Consider the following 16,827-nt stretch of genomic DNA (forward strand, 5'->3'; position numbering starts at 1 on the left):
GTCTACTTACAGATGTTACATGTCTACTTACAGATGTGACATGTCTACTTACACATGTTTACTTACAGATGTGACATGTTTACTTACACATGTTTACTTACAGATGTCACATGTTTACTTACACATGTTTACTTACAGATGTCACATGTTTACTTACACATGTTTACTTACAGATGTGACATGTTTACTTACAGATGTGACATGTCTACTTACACATGTGACATGTTTACTTACAGATGTGACACGTCTACTTACACATGTTTACTTACAGATGTGACATGTCTACTTACACATGTTTACTTACAGATGTGACACGTCTACTTACACATGTCTACTTACAGATGTGACATGTCTACTTACAGATGTGACATGTCTACTTACAGATGTGACATGTCTACTTACAGATGTGACATGTTTACTTACAGATGTGACATGTCTACTTACACATGTCTACTTACAGATGTGACATGTCTACTTACACATGTTTACTTACAGATGTGACATGTTTACTTACAGATGTGACATGTCTACTTACAGATGTGACATGTCTACTTACACATGTTTACATACAGATATGACACATCTACTTAGATGTGACATGTCTACTTACAGATGTGACATGTCTACTTACACATGTTTACTTACAGATGTGACATGTTTACTTACACATGTTTACTTACAGATGTCACATGTTTACTTACACATGTTTACTTACAGATGTCACATGTTTACTTACACATGTTTACTTACAGATGTGACATGTTTACTTACAGATGTGACATGTCTACTTACACATGTGACATGTTTACTTACAGATGTGACATGTCTACTTACACATGTTTACTTACAGATGTGACACGTCTACTTACACATGTCTACTTACAGATGTGACATGTCTACTTACAGATGTGACATGTCTACTTACAGATGTGACATGTCTACTTACAGATGTGACATGTTTACTTACAGATGTGACATGTCTACTTACACATGTCTACTTACAGATGTGACATGTCTACTTACACATGTTTACTTGCAGATGTGACATGTCTACTTACACATGTTTACTTACAGATGTGACATGTTTACTTACAGATGTGACATGTCTACTTACAGATGTGACATGTCTACTTACACATGTTTACATACAGATATGACACATCTACTTAGATGTGACATGTCTACTTACAGATGTGACATGTCTACTTACACATGTTTACTTACAGATGTGACACGTCTACTTACAGATGTGACATGTTTACTTACAGATGTGACATGTCTACTTACAGATGTGACATGTCTACTTACAGATGTGACATGTTTACTTACAGATGTGACACGTCTACTTACAGATGTGACATGTTTACTTACAGATGTGACATGTCTACTTACAGATGTGACATGTCTACTTACAGATGTGACACGTCTACTTACAGATGTGACATGTTTACTTACAGATGTGACATGTTTACTTACAGATGTGACACGTCTACTTACAGATGTGACATGTTTACTTACAGATGTGACATGTCTACTTACACATGTTTACTTACAGATGTGACATGTCTACTTACAGATGTGACACGTCTACTTACAGATGTGACATGTCTACTTACAGATGTGACATCTACTTACAGATGTGACACGTTTACTTACACATGTTTACTTACAGATGTGACAGTCTACTTACAGATGTCTACTTACAGATGTGACAGTCTACTTACAGATGTGACAGTCTACTTACAGATGTCTACTTACAGATGTGACAGTCTACTTACAGATGTGACAGTCTACTTACAGATGTCTACTTACAGATGTGACATGTCTACTTACAGATGTGATAGTCTACTTACAGATGTCTACTTACAGATGTCTACTTACAGATGTGACATGTCTACTTACAGATGTGACATGTCTACTTACAGATGTGACATGTCTACTTACAGATGTGACATGTCTACTTACAGATGTGACATGTCTACTTACAGATGTGACATGTCTACTTACAGATGTGACATGTCTACTTACAGATGTTACATGTCTACTTACAGATGTGACATGTCTATTACACATGTTTACTTACAGATGTGACATGTTTACTTACACATGTTTACTTACAGATGTCACATGTTTACTTACACATGTTTACTTACAGATGTCACATGTTTACTTACACATGTTTACTTACAGATGTGACATGTTTACTTACAGATGTGACATGTCTACTTACACATGTGACATGTTTACTTACAGATGTGACATGTCTACTTACACATGTTTACTTACAGATGTGACATGTCTACTTACACATGTTTACTTACAGATGTGACACGTCTACTTACACATGTCTACTTACAGATGTGACATGTCTACTTACACATGTTTACTTACAGATGTGACACGTCTACTTACACATGTCTACTTACAGATGTGACATGTCTACTTACACATGTTTACTTACAGATGTGACATGTCTACTTACAGATGTGACATGTCTACTTACAGATGTGACATGTCTACTTACAGATGTGACATGTCTACTTACACATGTCTACTTACAGATGTGACATGTCTACTTACAGATGTGACATGTCTACTTACAGATGTGACATGTCTACTTACACATGTCTACTTACAGATGTGACATGTCTACTTACACATGTCTACTTACAGATGTGACATGTCTACTTACAGATGTGACATGTCTACTTACAGATGTGACATGTCTACTTACAGATGTGACATGTCTACTTACACATGTCTACTTACAGATGTGACATGTCTACTTACAGATGTGACATGTCTACTTACAGATGTGACATGTCTACTTACACATGTTTACTTACAGATGTGACATGTCTACTTACACATGTTTACTTACAGATGTGACATGTCTACTTACAGATGTGACACGTCTACTTACACATGTCTACTTACAGATGTGACACGTCTACTTACACATGTCTACTTACAGATGTGACATGTCTACTTACACATGTTTACTTACAGATGTGACATGTCTACTTACAGATGTGACATGTCTACTTACAGATGTGACATGTCTACTTACAGATGTGACATGTCTACTTACACATGTCTACTTACAGATGTGACATGTCTACTTACACATGTTTACTTGCAGATGTGACATGTCTACTTACAGATGTCTACTTACAGATGTCTACTTACAGATGTGACATGTTTACTTACAGATGTGACATGTTTACTTACAGATGTGACATGTCTACTTACAGATGTGACATGTTTACTTACAGATGTGACATGTCTACTTACAGATGTGACATGTCTACTTACAGATGTGACATGTTTACTTACAGATGTGACATGTTTACTTACAGATGTCTACTTACAGATGTGACATGTTTACTTACAGATGTGACATGTTTACTTACAGATGTGACATGTCTACTTACAGATGTGACATGTTTACTTACAGATGTGACATGTTTACTTACAGATGTGACATGTTTACTTACAGATGTCTCCTTACAGATGTGACATGTTTACTTACAGATGTTTACTTACAGATGTGACATGTTTACTTACAGATGTCTACTTACAGATGTGACATGTCTACTTACAGATGTGACATGTTTACTTACAGATGTGACAGCGTGACCTGGGTGACGGCGGGCAGCGTGTCCACACAGTTCAGTGTGTCCGGGGTGAGGTGAGGCACTGTCCCGCAGCGGGTGTACAGAAGACACCCGGGGACATCCATGGAATGCTGCCCGCTCCTGCCGAGGAACTTGAGGACACCCAGGCGGCTTCCTTCCTGAAGCACCTGACGCAGCTCGAGCTTCAGCCTGCTCGCAGCCATGCAGCTAATCAATCAATCAATCAATCAATCAACTCTAATGCTCTGCAACAGCGCATGAATTAGCAACCTAGCAAGTCGCATCAAATGTTTTCATCCTTTCACCACAGAGAGACGCGTCACTGATTGACACACTTTAACCCGCAACAAAGTCTCCGGTAATATTTGACAACTTCTAAACTCCTGCGTTCACCGCCATTGCCGCCATGAGACCGGAAGTTAGGGAAGCCCAGGCGCCTGCCGTATGACGTCATGACCATACGACCCCCGGATAAAACATTGCTGTTGTTTATTTTTTAACACTAACACTCACTTAACTACAATCTTGTAGCATCTGAGCTCAATTTTAAACATTGCATTTTTTATTCATCGTAATCATTACCACCATGAAACAGGAAGTTGGGGAAGCACAGGCGCCTGATATTGACGCCATCACCATGCGACCACCGGGATGTTATTATTATTATTATTATTATTATTATTATTATTATTATTATCATTATTATTATAATTTAACACTAGCACTCACTTAACTACAATGCTACAGTATTTGAACTCAATTTGAAATCTTGCATTTTTATTAATCGTAAACATTACCGCCATGAGACACGAAGTTTGTTTGTTTTTTTGTTTTTTTTATAACCCTTTATTTAAATATTTCAACATTGACAAACAGTTGAGAAAACATAGTCAAAGTAAGTACAAAAACAGCGCCAGCGGTTGTAAATTCAAAGTAACTTAAGTAGAATGCAAAATATAAATAGAAAACAAACACATGAGACGGAAAGTTGGAGAAGCATAGGCGCTTGATAATGACGTCATCACCATACGACCCTCGGAAAAAACATTGCTATTATTATTTTATTTTTTTTAACACTAACACTCACTTAACTACAATGCTGTAGTATTTGAGCTCAATTTGAAAACTTGCATTTTTGTATTCTTCGTAAACATGTTCGCCGTCTGCGAGCGTCGCTATGGTGACAAGAGGGACGCTAATGTTTAAAGGGAAATGTAGTCCATATATGTACTTCTGGCGCGGCAAACATGGTTAAATGACTTCACTACCCACAATCCTTTGTGCTACCATTTGATGCGAGTCATGGTTAGAATGCTTCTTCTTTGATGCCACAACTTAAAATAGTGAGTAAAAGTGTGAAAATAGTGGCTTTGATCATATTTTAGAACTGGTGTTGTTTCCCCTCAAAGATGGCCACCGCGTTAGCAGCTCAGGATCGTCACCTGTCAAGGTGTACGAAAGCTGGCCAGACATCTGAAGCCAAGGTGAGTTTGATTATTCTTGTTCACGTTCTCCTGTCAAAGTGATGACCATTTTAATGTTGATTGAAGGCCTCTAAAGTCAGAAAGATTGTTGATTAAGAAGCTGCTTCACCTCCAACACTATGTGGCAAACTCAAGGCTTGGGGGCCACTTCATTTTACCTTGGCCTGTAAATAATGTATTTAATCTTTTCTTACTAAATATATTCCTTCTTTCCGTTTTTGACACACAAATGCTTGTGCTCCATCCATCCATCTTCTTCCGCTTATCCGAGGTTGGGTCGCGGGGGCAGCAGCCTAAGCAGGGAAGCCCAGACTTCCCGCCCCCCAGCCATTTCGTCCAACTCCTCCCGGGGGATCCCAAGGCTTGTCCTGGGTCTTCCCCGTGGCCTCCTACTGGTCGGACGTGCCCGAAACACCTCCCTGGGGGGCATCTGGGTGGCATCCTGAGCAGATGCCCGAACCACCTCATCTAGCTCCTCTTGACGTATGCAAATTGCATCGAGGGGAGCAATTTGAATACATTATTTTTAATATTGTCTAATAATTTAAGAAATATAATAACCCTTTTCGGAAATGTTATAATGTAAAACTGTAAATATGTTTGAAAAAACACTCTGTTTTTGTGTAATATTATTATTATTTTCTTTTATTAATCGATTTTGCGGGGTGGAAGAGGTTTGTTCATTTTGTAACATGCCTGAAATACTTACAATAAAATACCAAAAATAAAATACACGTTTATGTCTTAAAATGAATACTGTAATATCTGCTGGACTTGTGTTCGAAGCTGTAATAATAATGTTCATAGTTATATCAATCAATCAATGTTTACTTATATAGCCCTAAATCACAAGTGTCTCAAAGGGCTGCACAAACCACAACAACATCCTCGGTAGAGCCCACATAAGGGCAAGGAAAACTCGCACCCAGAGGGACGTCGGTGACAGTGACAATGATGACTATGAGAAACCTTGGAGAGGACCACATATGTGGGCAACCCCACATATGTAATAACTGTAACAACAATGAACTATTAGTTTTGTGGTTTTGAACAATGTAACAAATAATCTATCACCATTTATTACAACGTTTTTTTGTTTTTTTAAATACGAATATATATCTGATTGACGCATGATTTGAAAGCAAGTTATCCGTTCAATTGCATGTTGTAAAAAGCAATAGGTTTTTGGGTTACGTGGGCAGAATTCTATCGTTTAAAAAAAAATGGTATTGTTTTTCCACTTACAGTATTTCACTGTAAAAACAACAACCAAATATTTGACTGTAAAATACAAGTGGTACAATTTTTTCTCCATTGACAATAAAACGCTGTAAAAAACAACATTCCTAAATTCTAGGATAAAATTCCTTGGACTGAGCTGCCAGTCTAAAGACTCAGTCGCACATAATGATCACTTGTGCCGATTATAATGAGGTGTGTCAGGTTCAAACACCGACGACATCTATTAAAGAGACAAGAAGCAAGGAATTAAACAGCGACAGGATTCGATTTAGCTCAATTAGGAGAGCGCATACACCTGCACTCTTGTACAGTGTCGTCCCACGCTCTGACAAATGGACTGTAAGCCTCCTCTTTCATTTGGACTTTCCCTGATTACATGGCAACAGCTGTTTCTAAAGGGAGGGGGGTCGTAAACTGCTGTTGCCTTCAGTTCAAGGAAAAGATGCCTGGAGCTTGCGTCAGGTCCTGCGTCCTCTCCGCTTTGTAGAGCTCGAGTCAAGACAAGATCTTCCCGTGGATCACAATAGGTGAAAGAAACCGACACCTTCATGTCGCTTCCCATCGTACACAGTGGAGTTTTACAAGCCTTCTGCTTGGTAAGATCAAAGACAGCTTTTGTCTCCTCGCCGGGAACTCATGGCAACAGAAAGTTTTGTGATAACTTACATGCAATTATTCTGACAAGGTGAACCTTACAAATTAGTACTCACTGTACAAACGGCAGCCATAAGTAGTAAAAGCAGTTTGGGACCTCCCAAGATGTGACGCTGAAGGAGGTGGAGGTGGGTTCTCAGACCTCACAATTGTCATAAAGCAAAGCCCGGACATTGTACTCAATTAGATAAGCGCTATATATATATAATTCAATTAAATTCAATACTCTTGTACAGTGTCATCCCACGTTCTGGCCTCCTCTTTTATTTGAGCTTTCCCTGATTACATGGCAACAGCTGTTTCTAAAGGGAGAGGGGTCATAAACAGCTCTTGTCCTTGGTTACAAAACAGTTCAAAGAAAAGATGCCAGTTGTCTACAGGTGTTCTCCAATCAGCTTTGTGTGTCCTTCCCTTCCAGATGCGCTTGAAGAAGGAGGACCTCGGACCCTGGAGGAAGGTGGGAGAGTCTTCATGTGCTGTTTGCTCGTGGAACCGAGTCACAATTAAATGTCTGCCGTTTTTCGCCAGCGAGTTGGGGAGGCCTCGGCGTTCGCTCTGTCCGAAGTCTTTCTCCCCAACAAAGGCCGCTCAGGGAGTCTGGCCGAGGCGCTGCGGAGCTTGGAGCAGTGGAGGGACGAGGACGACACCAACACTGAAGGTATCTCACATCCTCTGCAGGACGGCCTTGCCTGGCTAACGCAAGATGGCGTCTTGCAGCTCAGCTGCTTCTGGCCGACTGGCTGGACAGGACCTTGCAGCTGGAGCTGGAAGGCGAGAAGAAGGACAGGATGGGCGGGAGCTGCGCCGCACCGACTCCCAACTTGAAGTACAACAACTTTGACGGTAAGGGGAAAACAGCCTTGACGGGGTCCTGTGTCGTCATCCTCAATCAATCAATCAATCAATGTTTATTTATATAGCCCCAAATCACAAATGTCTCAAAGGACTGCACAAATCATTACGACTACAACATCCTCGGAAGAACCCACAAAAGGGCAAGGAAAACTCACACCCAGTGGGCAGGGAGAATTCACATCCAGTGGGACGCCAGTGACAATGCTGACTATGAGAAACCTTGGAGAGGACCTCAGATGTGGGCAACCCCCCCCCCCCCCCCCTCTAGGGGACCGAAAGCAATGGATGTCGAGCGGGTCTAACATGATACTGTGAAAGTTCAATCCATAGTGGCTCCAAGACAGCAGCGAGAGTCCCGTCCACAGGAAACCATCTCAAGCGGATCAGCAGCGTAGAGATGTCCCCAACCGATACAGGCGAGCGGTCCATCCTGGGTCCCGACGAGCGGTCCATCCTGGGTCTCGACTCTGGACAGCCAGTACTTCATCCATGGTCATCGGACCGGACCCCCTCCACAAGGGAGGGGGGGACATAGGAGAAAGAAAAGAAGCGGCAGATCAACTGGTCTAAAAAGGAGGTCTATTTAAAGGCTAGAGTATACAGATGAGTTTTAAGGTGAGACTTAAATGCTTCTACTGAGGTAGCATCTCGAACTGTTACCGGGAGGGCATTCCAGAGTACTGGAGCCCGAACGGAAAACGCCGGCTTCAAGGCCCGGGACCAGTTTGGAAGGAGATCCCATCATCTCAAGTCAGGTCATGACAGTTGAATTAGTTTTCAACGCCTGGCTCCGCCCACTAGCAATGGGTAGCAACAGGTACTTACGGATCATCATTTGAACCAATTCTGATCAAAATCTGAGTTTGTGGAGCCAAGTTCTAAATGTTGGAAGTTTTGTAGAGAAACATAAGATCAAAGTTTGGCGCCAGGCCACGCCCAAATCTTTTGGCAATACTCCTTCATAATTTACCATCACCCATCTGTCCAGTATCTGTCATTCTATCCACAACTCATGTGGTGAAAGTCCCTAGGACGGTTTTGTTAAAGGTTATCAGGTTCAAACACCGAACTATCTATTAAACGAGACAAGAAGCAAGGAATCAGGCAGAGACAGAGTTCAATTTTGCTCATGAGGAGAAACATATTGGGCTGTACACTCAGTTACAGTCTCCCTCCACGCTCTAAGGTACAGCCCTACATGCTCCTCTATTTATTCAGGAGCTCCCTAGAGTTCTAAAGGGAGTGGTCACACATATCATGCAAAGCCGCTCCAGTACGCACAGTACGTGATGGAATGTGCTGGGGCCTTGTGGTTGCCTTGTCTCTGCTTCGTCTGCGTGCTGTCGTCTTATCTTCGTTGAGGTCCTTGAAGTCCTTGGCTGTTAGCGGGCTAAAACAAAGAAAACATCTTCCTCATATGCCGTGGAAGATAACAACTTGTGTGTCCTTGCACGAAGCAGAAAAGAGCACAATAGATAATAACTATAGCAACGGTCTTTAAGCATAAGAGTTGTGTGGTAAAGTGTAAATAGTTATTCTAGTCCTCATGCGGTCAAAGTCCCTAGGACGGTTTCATTAAAGCACAACTCCTATTTTTGGACTGAAAATGGTAGACGGCAACCAAAATGGCCGACTTCCTGTTTGTTTATCCAATATGAGTTCTTGAGACGTGTCTCGTCATGACGGACGTCTCCATCGTGACGATACGTGAACATGGTGGCAGGGGCCAGTTTTTGTCATTTTGAAGGGGGCGCTAGAGGGTCCATTTAAAATGTTGTTGTCGCTTGGGAGCCACTAAATATCAGACCTGGGGAGTCTTCTTTGTGCTACTTTGGGACTATTTGGGTCCTTGAAGGGGAAGATGGTCCTTTTTAAGGTACTTTGGGATTATTTGAGTCCTTAAAGAGGAAGAAGGTCCTATTTGTGCTACTTTGGGACTATTTGGGTCTTTAAGGGGGAAGATGGTCCTTTTTAAGGTACTTTGGGATTATTTGAGTCCTTAAAGGGGAAGATGGTCCTATTTGTGCTACTTTGGGACTATGTTGGGTCATTTTTAAGGTACTTTTGGGACTATTTGGGTCCTTAAAGGGGAACATGGTCCTTTTTAAGGTACTTTGGGACTATTTGAGTCCTTTAAGGGGAAGATGGTCCTATTTAAGGTACTGTGGGAATGTTTGAGTCCCTTAAGGGGATGATGGTCCTTTTTGTTCTACTTTAGGACTATGTTAGGTTTCTTTTTAAGGTACTTTGGAATTATTAGGTTCTTAAAGGGGAAGATGGTTCTTTTTAAGGTATTTTGGGACTATGTTGGGTCCTTAAAAGGGAATATGGTCTTTTTTACCATGAATTAATTAACGTGGACCCCGACTTCAACAAGTTGAAAAACTTATTGGGGTGTTACCATATAGTGGTCAATCGTACGGAATATGTACTGTACTGTGATATCTACTAATAAAAGTATCAATCAATCAATCAATTTAAGGTACTTTGGAAATGTTGGGTCCTTAAAGGGGAAGATGGTCCTTTCTAAGGTACTTTGGGACTATGTTGGGTCCTTAAAGGGGAATATGGTCCTTTTTAAGGTATTTTTGGACTATTTGGGTACTTAAAAGGGAAGATGGCCCTTCTTAAGGTGCTTTGGGACTATGTTGGGTCCTTATAGGGGAAAATGGTACCTTTTGAGCTACTTTGGGACTATGTTAGGTCCTTTTTATGGTACTTTGGAAATTTTGGGTCCTTAAAGGGGACTATGTTGGGTCCTTAAAGGGGAATATGGTCCTTTTCAAGGTATTTTGGAACTATCTGGGTTCTTAAAGGGGACAATGGTTCTTTTTACGGTACTTTGGGACTATATTGGGTCCTTTTATAGGGGAATATGGTCTTTTTTTTGTTACTTTGGGACTATGTTGGGTAATTTTTAAGGTACTTTGGGACTATTTGGGTTCTTAAAGGGGAAGATGGTCCTATTTATACTACTTTGGGACTATTTTGGTCCTTAAAGGTGAAGATGGTCCTTTTTAAGGAATTTTGGGACGTGCTGATACGTGAACCTGGTAGCAGTGGCTATTTTTTGCAATATTGAAGGTTGTGCTAGAGCAGGGGTCGGGAACCTTTTTGGCTGAGAGAGCCAAAAAGCCAAATATTTTAAAATGTATTTCTGTAAGAGCCATATCATTTTATTTTTAACACTGAACACAACTAAACGCGTGCATTTTTAAGTAAGACCAACATTTCTAGCGTATAATAGGTCTTTTATTCTTTGTATTAACATTGTTATTCTGAAGCTAACTGGAGGGGGCGTGGCCCGCGGGCCTGCAGCAAACTGGGGTGTGCCAGGAACGGCCTCGAAATCAGCGAGAGCTGCGTAGATGGCTCACCTGAGCCTTGTTATCTAATCGACTGTCGCTCTGTTATAAGCAGCAGACAGGAGGAGAGACGGGGTTGGGGCTGGGGCTGGAGCCAGAGCGCTAGCGAGAACGAAAGAGAAAAATACAATTGCTGGAAAGCAACTGAGAGACTTATTGAAAAATAAAACAATATTGTAACCCTGAAACGGGCTCTCCTGTCGGTGCTTGGTGGTCTGAAGAACCCCCAGGAGGACAAGCCCCACACTAACCAATAATAAATAAATAACTTCTTAATGCAACTTCTTGAACAGGTGCGGTAGTTAAACGGATGGATGGACTAAAAATGCATAAAAATGTTTTATGTTTTGAACATTATTTTTAACAATTATTACAAGTGGAATTATTCATAATTATCGCGTTAAGCAATGTCAGCTCAGATTTATCTGAGAGCCAGATGCAGTCTTCAAAAGAGCCACATCTGGCTCTAGAGCCATAGGTTCCCTACCCCTGGTCTAGAGAGTCCATTTAAAATGTTGTGCTTGGGAGCCACTAAATATCAGACTGAGGGAGTCTTCAGGGGGTGGAAATCATAATTTAAGACATGAGAATAGTAAGAAGATGTTGTCCACCTGTGCTTGTCTAAGATCTATACACGCACCTGGACGAGGAGGAAGAGCACCGCGCCGTCAGCAACTTCCTGCACGACCTGCAGGAGCAGGAAATGCTGGACGCTCGCACCATGGAGCAGCTGACACAGGACGGCAGGCACAGGAAGTTCAACGACCCCGTGGTCACCATGCAGGTGCGCCACCAGCAGGTAGGTCACCACAGACAATCCCGCGCCACCCTGGGTTAACGCTAGCCACAGGTGCGCGAGAAGAGAGCCCGGCGGGACGCAGCCGGCGAGGAGGCCCGGAGGAGAGAGCGGGAGCTGGAGGAGAGGAGGAAGAGGCAGGAGGCCAGGAGGAGGCAGGAGGAGATGGTGCAGCAGGAGATCGTCCGACTGCGGAGGCAGAGGGAGGAGAGGAAAGGCCTGGAACTGCTGCTGAGGCGGAGGTGCGGTATCCATAGCAACCACTGTCACATTCACTTAGCGCCTGTGCCCTGGTCCTCGCCACATCATGCTAACTTCTGATGCACCACGATACTGATACCGATTATTCATCGTCGAGGAGGCCGATAGCTGATATTCATTAGCGGTAACCATAAACACGAATCAGTATATGTCAGTGAAAATCTTTTTCACGTTATTTATTAGGAAACAAAATGTTTTATGTGGCACTAATGTGTTTAATTTAACATCAAACACCTTTATTAGGTGTGTTGAAGAGGAACATCTGCTTTTGATTTCCTGGGAAAATTTGTCATCTGACATTTGTCTCCATCGCAATAACTCATCTACTCCATTTTGTGGATTTCATACATTAACACAAGGTTTCCTTGTTAATATTGTCAACAATTGCAAGTTGTGAAAGTGAAGAAGAAGAGATGAAAGGTGACCAACGCTGCATGGTCGCTTGTACACGTAAACACAGCAGTGAGGAGAGAAAAGAAACTTTTCTAATGCAGGAACAACATGCCAGTCAGTGTTTAGACTTCATTTACTTCATCCATCTTTGCATCCATGTACAAACCCTGTTTCCATATGAGTTGGGAAATTGTGTTAGATGTAAATATAAACAGAATACAATGATTTGCAAATAATTTTCAACCCATATTCAGTTGAATATGCTACAAAGACAACATATTTGATGTTCAAACTCATAAACATGTTTTTTTTCTTGCAAATAATCTTTAACTTTTGATTTTTATGACAGCAACACGTGACAAAGAAGTTGGGAAAGGTGGCAATAAAAACTGATAAAGTTGAGGAATGCTCGTAAAACACTTATTTGGAACATCCCACAGGTGTGAAGGCTAATTGGGAACAGGTGGGTGCCATGATTGGCTATAAAAACAGCTTCCCAAATAATGCTCAGTCTTTCACAAGAAAGGATGGGGCAAGGTACACCCTTTTGTCCACAACTGCGTGAGCAAATAGTCAAACAGTTTAAGAACAACCTTTCTCAAAGTGCAATTGCAAGAAATTTAGGGATTTCAACATCTACGCTCCATAATATCATCAAAAGGTTCAGAGATTCTGGAGAAATCACTCCACGTAAGCGGCATGGCCGGAAACCAACATTGAATGACCGTGACCTTTGATCCCTCAGAAGGCAATGTATCAAAAACCGACATCAATCTCTAAAGGATATCACCACATGGGCTCAGGAACACTTCAGAAAACCACTGACACTAAATACAGTTGGTCGCTACATCTGTAAGTGCAAGTTAAAGCTCTACTATGCAAAGCGAAAGCCATTTATCAACAACATCCAGAAACACCGCCAGCTTCTCTGGGCCCGACATCATCTAAAATGGACTGATGCAAAGTGGAAAAGTGTTCTGTGGTCTGATGAGTCCACATTTCAAATTGTTTTCGGAAATATTCGTCATCGTGTCATCCGGACCAAAGGGGAAGCGAACCATCCAGACTGTTATCGACGCAAAGTGTAAAAGCCAGCATGTGTGATGGTATGGGGGTGCATTAGTGCCCAAGGCATGGGTAACTCACACATCTGTGAAGGCACCATTAATGCTGAAAGGTCCATACAGCTTTTGGAACAACATATGCTGCCATCTAAGCGCCGTCTTTTTCATGGACGCCCCTGCTTATTTCAGCAAGACATTGCCAAGCCACATTCAGCACGTGTTACAACAGCGTGGCTTCGTAAAAAAGGAGTGCAGGTACTTTCCTGGCCCGCCTGCAGTCCAGACCTGTCTACCATGGAAAATGTGTGGCGCACTATGAAGCGTAAAATATGACAGTGGAGACCCCGGACTGTTGAAGGACTGAAGCTCTACATAAAACAAGAATGGGAAAGAATTCCACTTTCAAAGCTTCAACAATTAGTTTCCTCAGTTCCCAAACGTTTATTGAGTGTTGTTAAAAGAAAAGGTGATGTAACACAGTGGTGAACATGCCCTTTCCCAACTACTTTGCCACGTGTTGCTGGCATCAAATTCTAAAGTTAATGATTATTTGCACACAAAAAAATATTTATCTGTTTGAACATCAAATATGTTGTCTTTGTAGCATATTCAACTGAATATGGCTTGAAAAGGATTTGCAAATCATTGTATTCTGTTTATATTTACATCTAACACAATTTCCCAACTCATATGGAAACGAAGTTTGTACATGAACACCTTTACACAAACAATTACATGAACATTTACGGCAAGAAATCTGCGTTCAAAGGACTCCGGCTTATTAGTGATTCCTAGAGCCCAAAAAAAGTCTGCGGGCTATAGAGCGTTTTCCGTTCGGGCTCCAGTACTCTGGAATGCCCTCCCGGTAACAGTTCGAGATGCTACCTCAGTAGAAGCATTTAAGTCTCACCTTAAAACTCATTTGTATACTCTAGCCTTTAAATAGACCTCCTTTTTAGACCAGTTGATCTGCCGCTCCTTTTCTTTTTCTCCTCTGTCCCCCCCTCCTTTGTGGAGGTGGTACAGTCCGATGACCATGGATGAAGTACTGGCTGTCCAGAGTCGGGACCCAGGATGGACCGCTCGCCTGTGTATCGGTTGGGGACATCTCTACGCTGCTGATCTGACTCCGCTTGGGATGGTTTCCTGTGGACGGGACTCTTGCTGCTGTCTTTGATCCGCTTTGAACTGAACTCTCGTGGCTGTGTTGGAGCCACTATGGATTGAACTTTCACAGTATCATGTTAGACCCGCTCGACATCCATTGCTTTCGGTCCCCTAGATGGGGGGGAGGGTTGCCCACATATGAGGTCCTCTCCAAGGTTCTCATAGTCAGCATTGTAAATAGCGTCCCACTGGGTGTGAGTTTTCCTTGCCCTTTTGTGGGTTCTTCCGGGGATGTCATAGTCGTAGTGGTTTGTTCAGCCCTTTGAGACATTTGTGATTTAGGGCTATATAAATAAACATTGATTGATTGATTGATAAAATTAACATCACTTCCCTCTCCTCAGTTACTTCGTCCAGCTCTTTCCGGGGGTCCTGAGGCGTTCCTAGTCCAGCTGGGAGACATGTTCTCTCCACAGTGTCCTGGGTGTCCCCTGGGTCTTTTTTTTTTCAATCGATTTATAAAATCATGAATGTGTTTGGAAACTTGATGAATAAGAATTGTGGACGAGTTTTAAAGACTCGCTAAGCCAACGCTGTGTTTCTGTCACAGGGAGCGTCTGGAAGGTCAAAGAACAGCCAGGAGCCTCCAACCAGCTCGTCCGTCCCCCACAATGCATCAGGATAAAAAGCCGCCGCCAGCGGATGCAAAACGACGGCAGGAAAAGAGGGTTGAGATCTTTGTTCACCTGCGCAAGCTGAAGGTGAGCTCACCTGTGTCACAGGTATCTCTCTGTGTCAGCCGAGGTCTGACAGGTGGCGGCGCCCCCTAGTGTCAGCGCCGGCACTTCTCCCGATGGTACTCGCTGGTGCTGGAGCGGAGGCTGCGTGTGGGAAAGGCCAAGGCCTTGTGTGACTGGAGGCGGCAGCTGAGAGCCTGGCGAGGGTGGCGGGCCGTGGCGTGGACCCAGAGGAACCAGCGAGAAGCCTTGAGGGCCCAGGAGGCGCTGCGAACAGAAAACAGGTACAAATAGGATTCAAACTCCGGTTCTTTGAGGAATATAAGACATACACAATATGTGATCTGTGTGATCTATATTTATATAGCGCTTTTCTCTGGTGACTCAAAGCGCTTTACATAGTGAAACCCAATATCTAAGTTTCATTTAAACCAGTGTGGGTGGCACTGGGAGCAGGTGGGTAAAGTGTCTTGCCCAAGGACACAACGGCAGTGACTAGGGTGGCGGAAGTGGGAATCGAACCTGCAACCCCCAAGTTGCTGGCACGGCCACTCTACCAACCGAGCTATATGGCCAAAAGTATTTGGTCGCCTGCATTTACTCACATGTGAACTTGAGTTGCCATCCCAGGGAATTGTCCAAAATGTTTTGGTATCCTGGAGCATTCAAAGTAACGCCTGAAAAACAACCCCACACCATAATTCCTCCACCACCAAATTCCACACTCTGCACAATGCAGTCCGAAATGTAGCGTTCTCCTGGCGAGATCCAAACCCAGACGTGCTTTACACCACTGCATTGGACTTGCTGATGTATGGCTTAGGTGCTGCTGCTCGGCCATGGAAACCCATTCCACTAAGCACTCTGCGTACTGTTCGTGGGCTAATTGGAAAGTCACATGATCAATAGTCATCATGTGTGTCTTGAAATATCAACCAGCTCCTCTTTTTTCACCAAATGAAACTTTTTCAAAATGGCCTCCAAACACTTTTTGTGTGCCAGCCTTGGTGGAAAAGGTTTGGACAGCCTGAGTAACTGGTGTCAACTTGGAGTACTTTGGGACTATTTGGATCCTTAATAGGGAAGATGGTCATTTATAAGGTAGTTTGGGTCTATGTTGGGTCCTTAAAGGGGAAGATGGTCCTATGTGTGCTACTTTGGGACTATTTGGCTCCTTAAAGGGGAAGATGGTCATTTATAAGGTAGTTTGGGCCTATGTTGGGTCCTTAAA

General features: G+C 42.6%; 2 protein-coding genes and 1 long non-coding RNA gene across 3 annotated transcripts in view; 1 reads left to right on the top strand and 2 right to left on the bottom strand.

The window, feature by feature from the left end:
* Positions 1-4,082, bottom strand: part of qtrt2 (queuine tRNA-ribosyltransferase accessory subunit 2) — a 34,922-nt gene extending 30,840 nt beyond the window's left edge. Inside the window, exon 1 of the mRNA XM_061883902.1 lies at positions 3,624-4,082. Within this exon, the coding sequence (XP_061739886.1) occupies positions 3,624-3,841 (218 nt within the window). The 5' untranslated portion in view covers positions 3,842-4,082. The remainder of the gene's footprint in view (positions 1-3,623) is intronic.
* A 584-nt stretch (positions 4,083-4,666) lies between these two features.
* The window catches only part of ccdc191 (coiled-coil domain containing 191), a 30,273-nt gene continuing 18,112 nt past the window's right edge, over positions 4,667-16,827 (top strand). Inside the window, exons 1-9 of the mRNA XM_061883904.1 lie at positions 4,667-4,981; positions 5,048-5,122; positions 7,437-7,475; positions 7,547-7,676; positions 7,736-7,861; positions 11,865-12,037; positions 12,089-12,276; positions 15,470-15,620; positions 15,690-15,880. Of these exons, the coding sequence (XP_061739888.1) occupies positions 4,964-4,981; positions 5,048-5,122; positions 7,437-7,475; positions 7,547-7,676; positions 7,736-7,861; positions 11,865-12,037; positions 12,089-12,276; positions 15,470-15,620; positions 15,690-15,880 (1,091 nt within the window). The 5' untranslated portion in view covers positions 4,667-4,963. The remainder of the gene's footprint in view (positions 4,982-5,047; positions 5,123-7,436; positions 7,476-7,546; positions 7,677-7,735; positions 7,862-11,864; positions 12,038-12,088; positions 12,277-15,469; positions 15,621-15,689; positions 15,881-16,827) is intronic.
* On the bottom strand, positions 11,885-16,738 carry LOC133540890 (uncharacterized). The gene is made up of 3 exons (XR_009803751.1): positions 16,202-16,738; positions 15,631-15,863; positions 11,885-12,223 (listed from the first exon to the last, which is right to left on the bottom strand). It is a non-coding gene; the product is annotated as an uncharacterized LOC133540890 (long non-coding RNA).

Source organism: Nerophis ophidion, linkage group LG22 (assembly GCF_033978795.1).
Source record: "Nerophis ophidion isolate RoL-2023_Sa linkage group LG22, RoL_Noph_v1.0, whole genome shotgun sequence".
Lineage (NCBI taxonomy): Eukaryota > Metazoa > Chordata > Actinopteri > Syngnathiformes > Syngnathidae > Nerophis > Nerophis ophidion.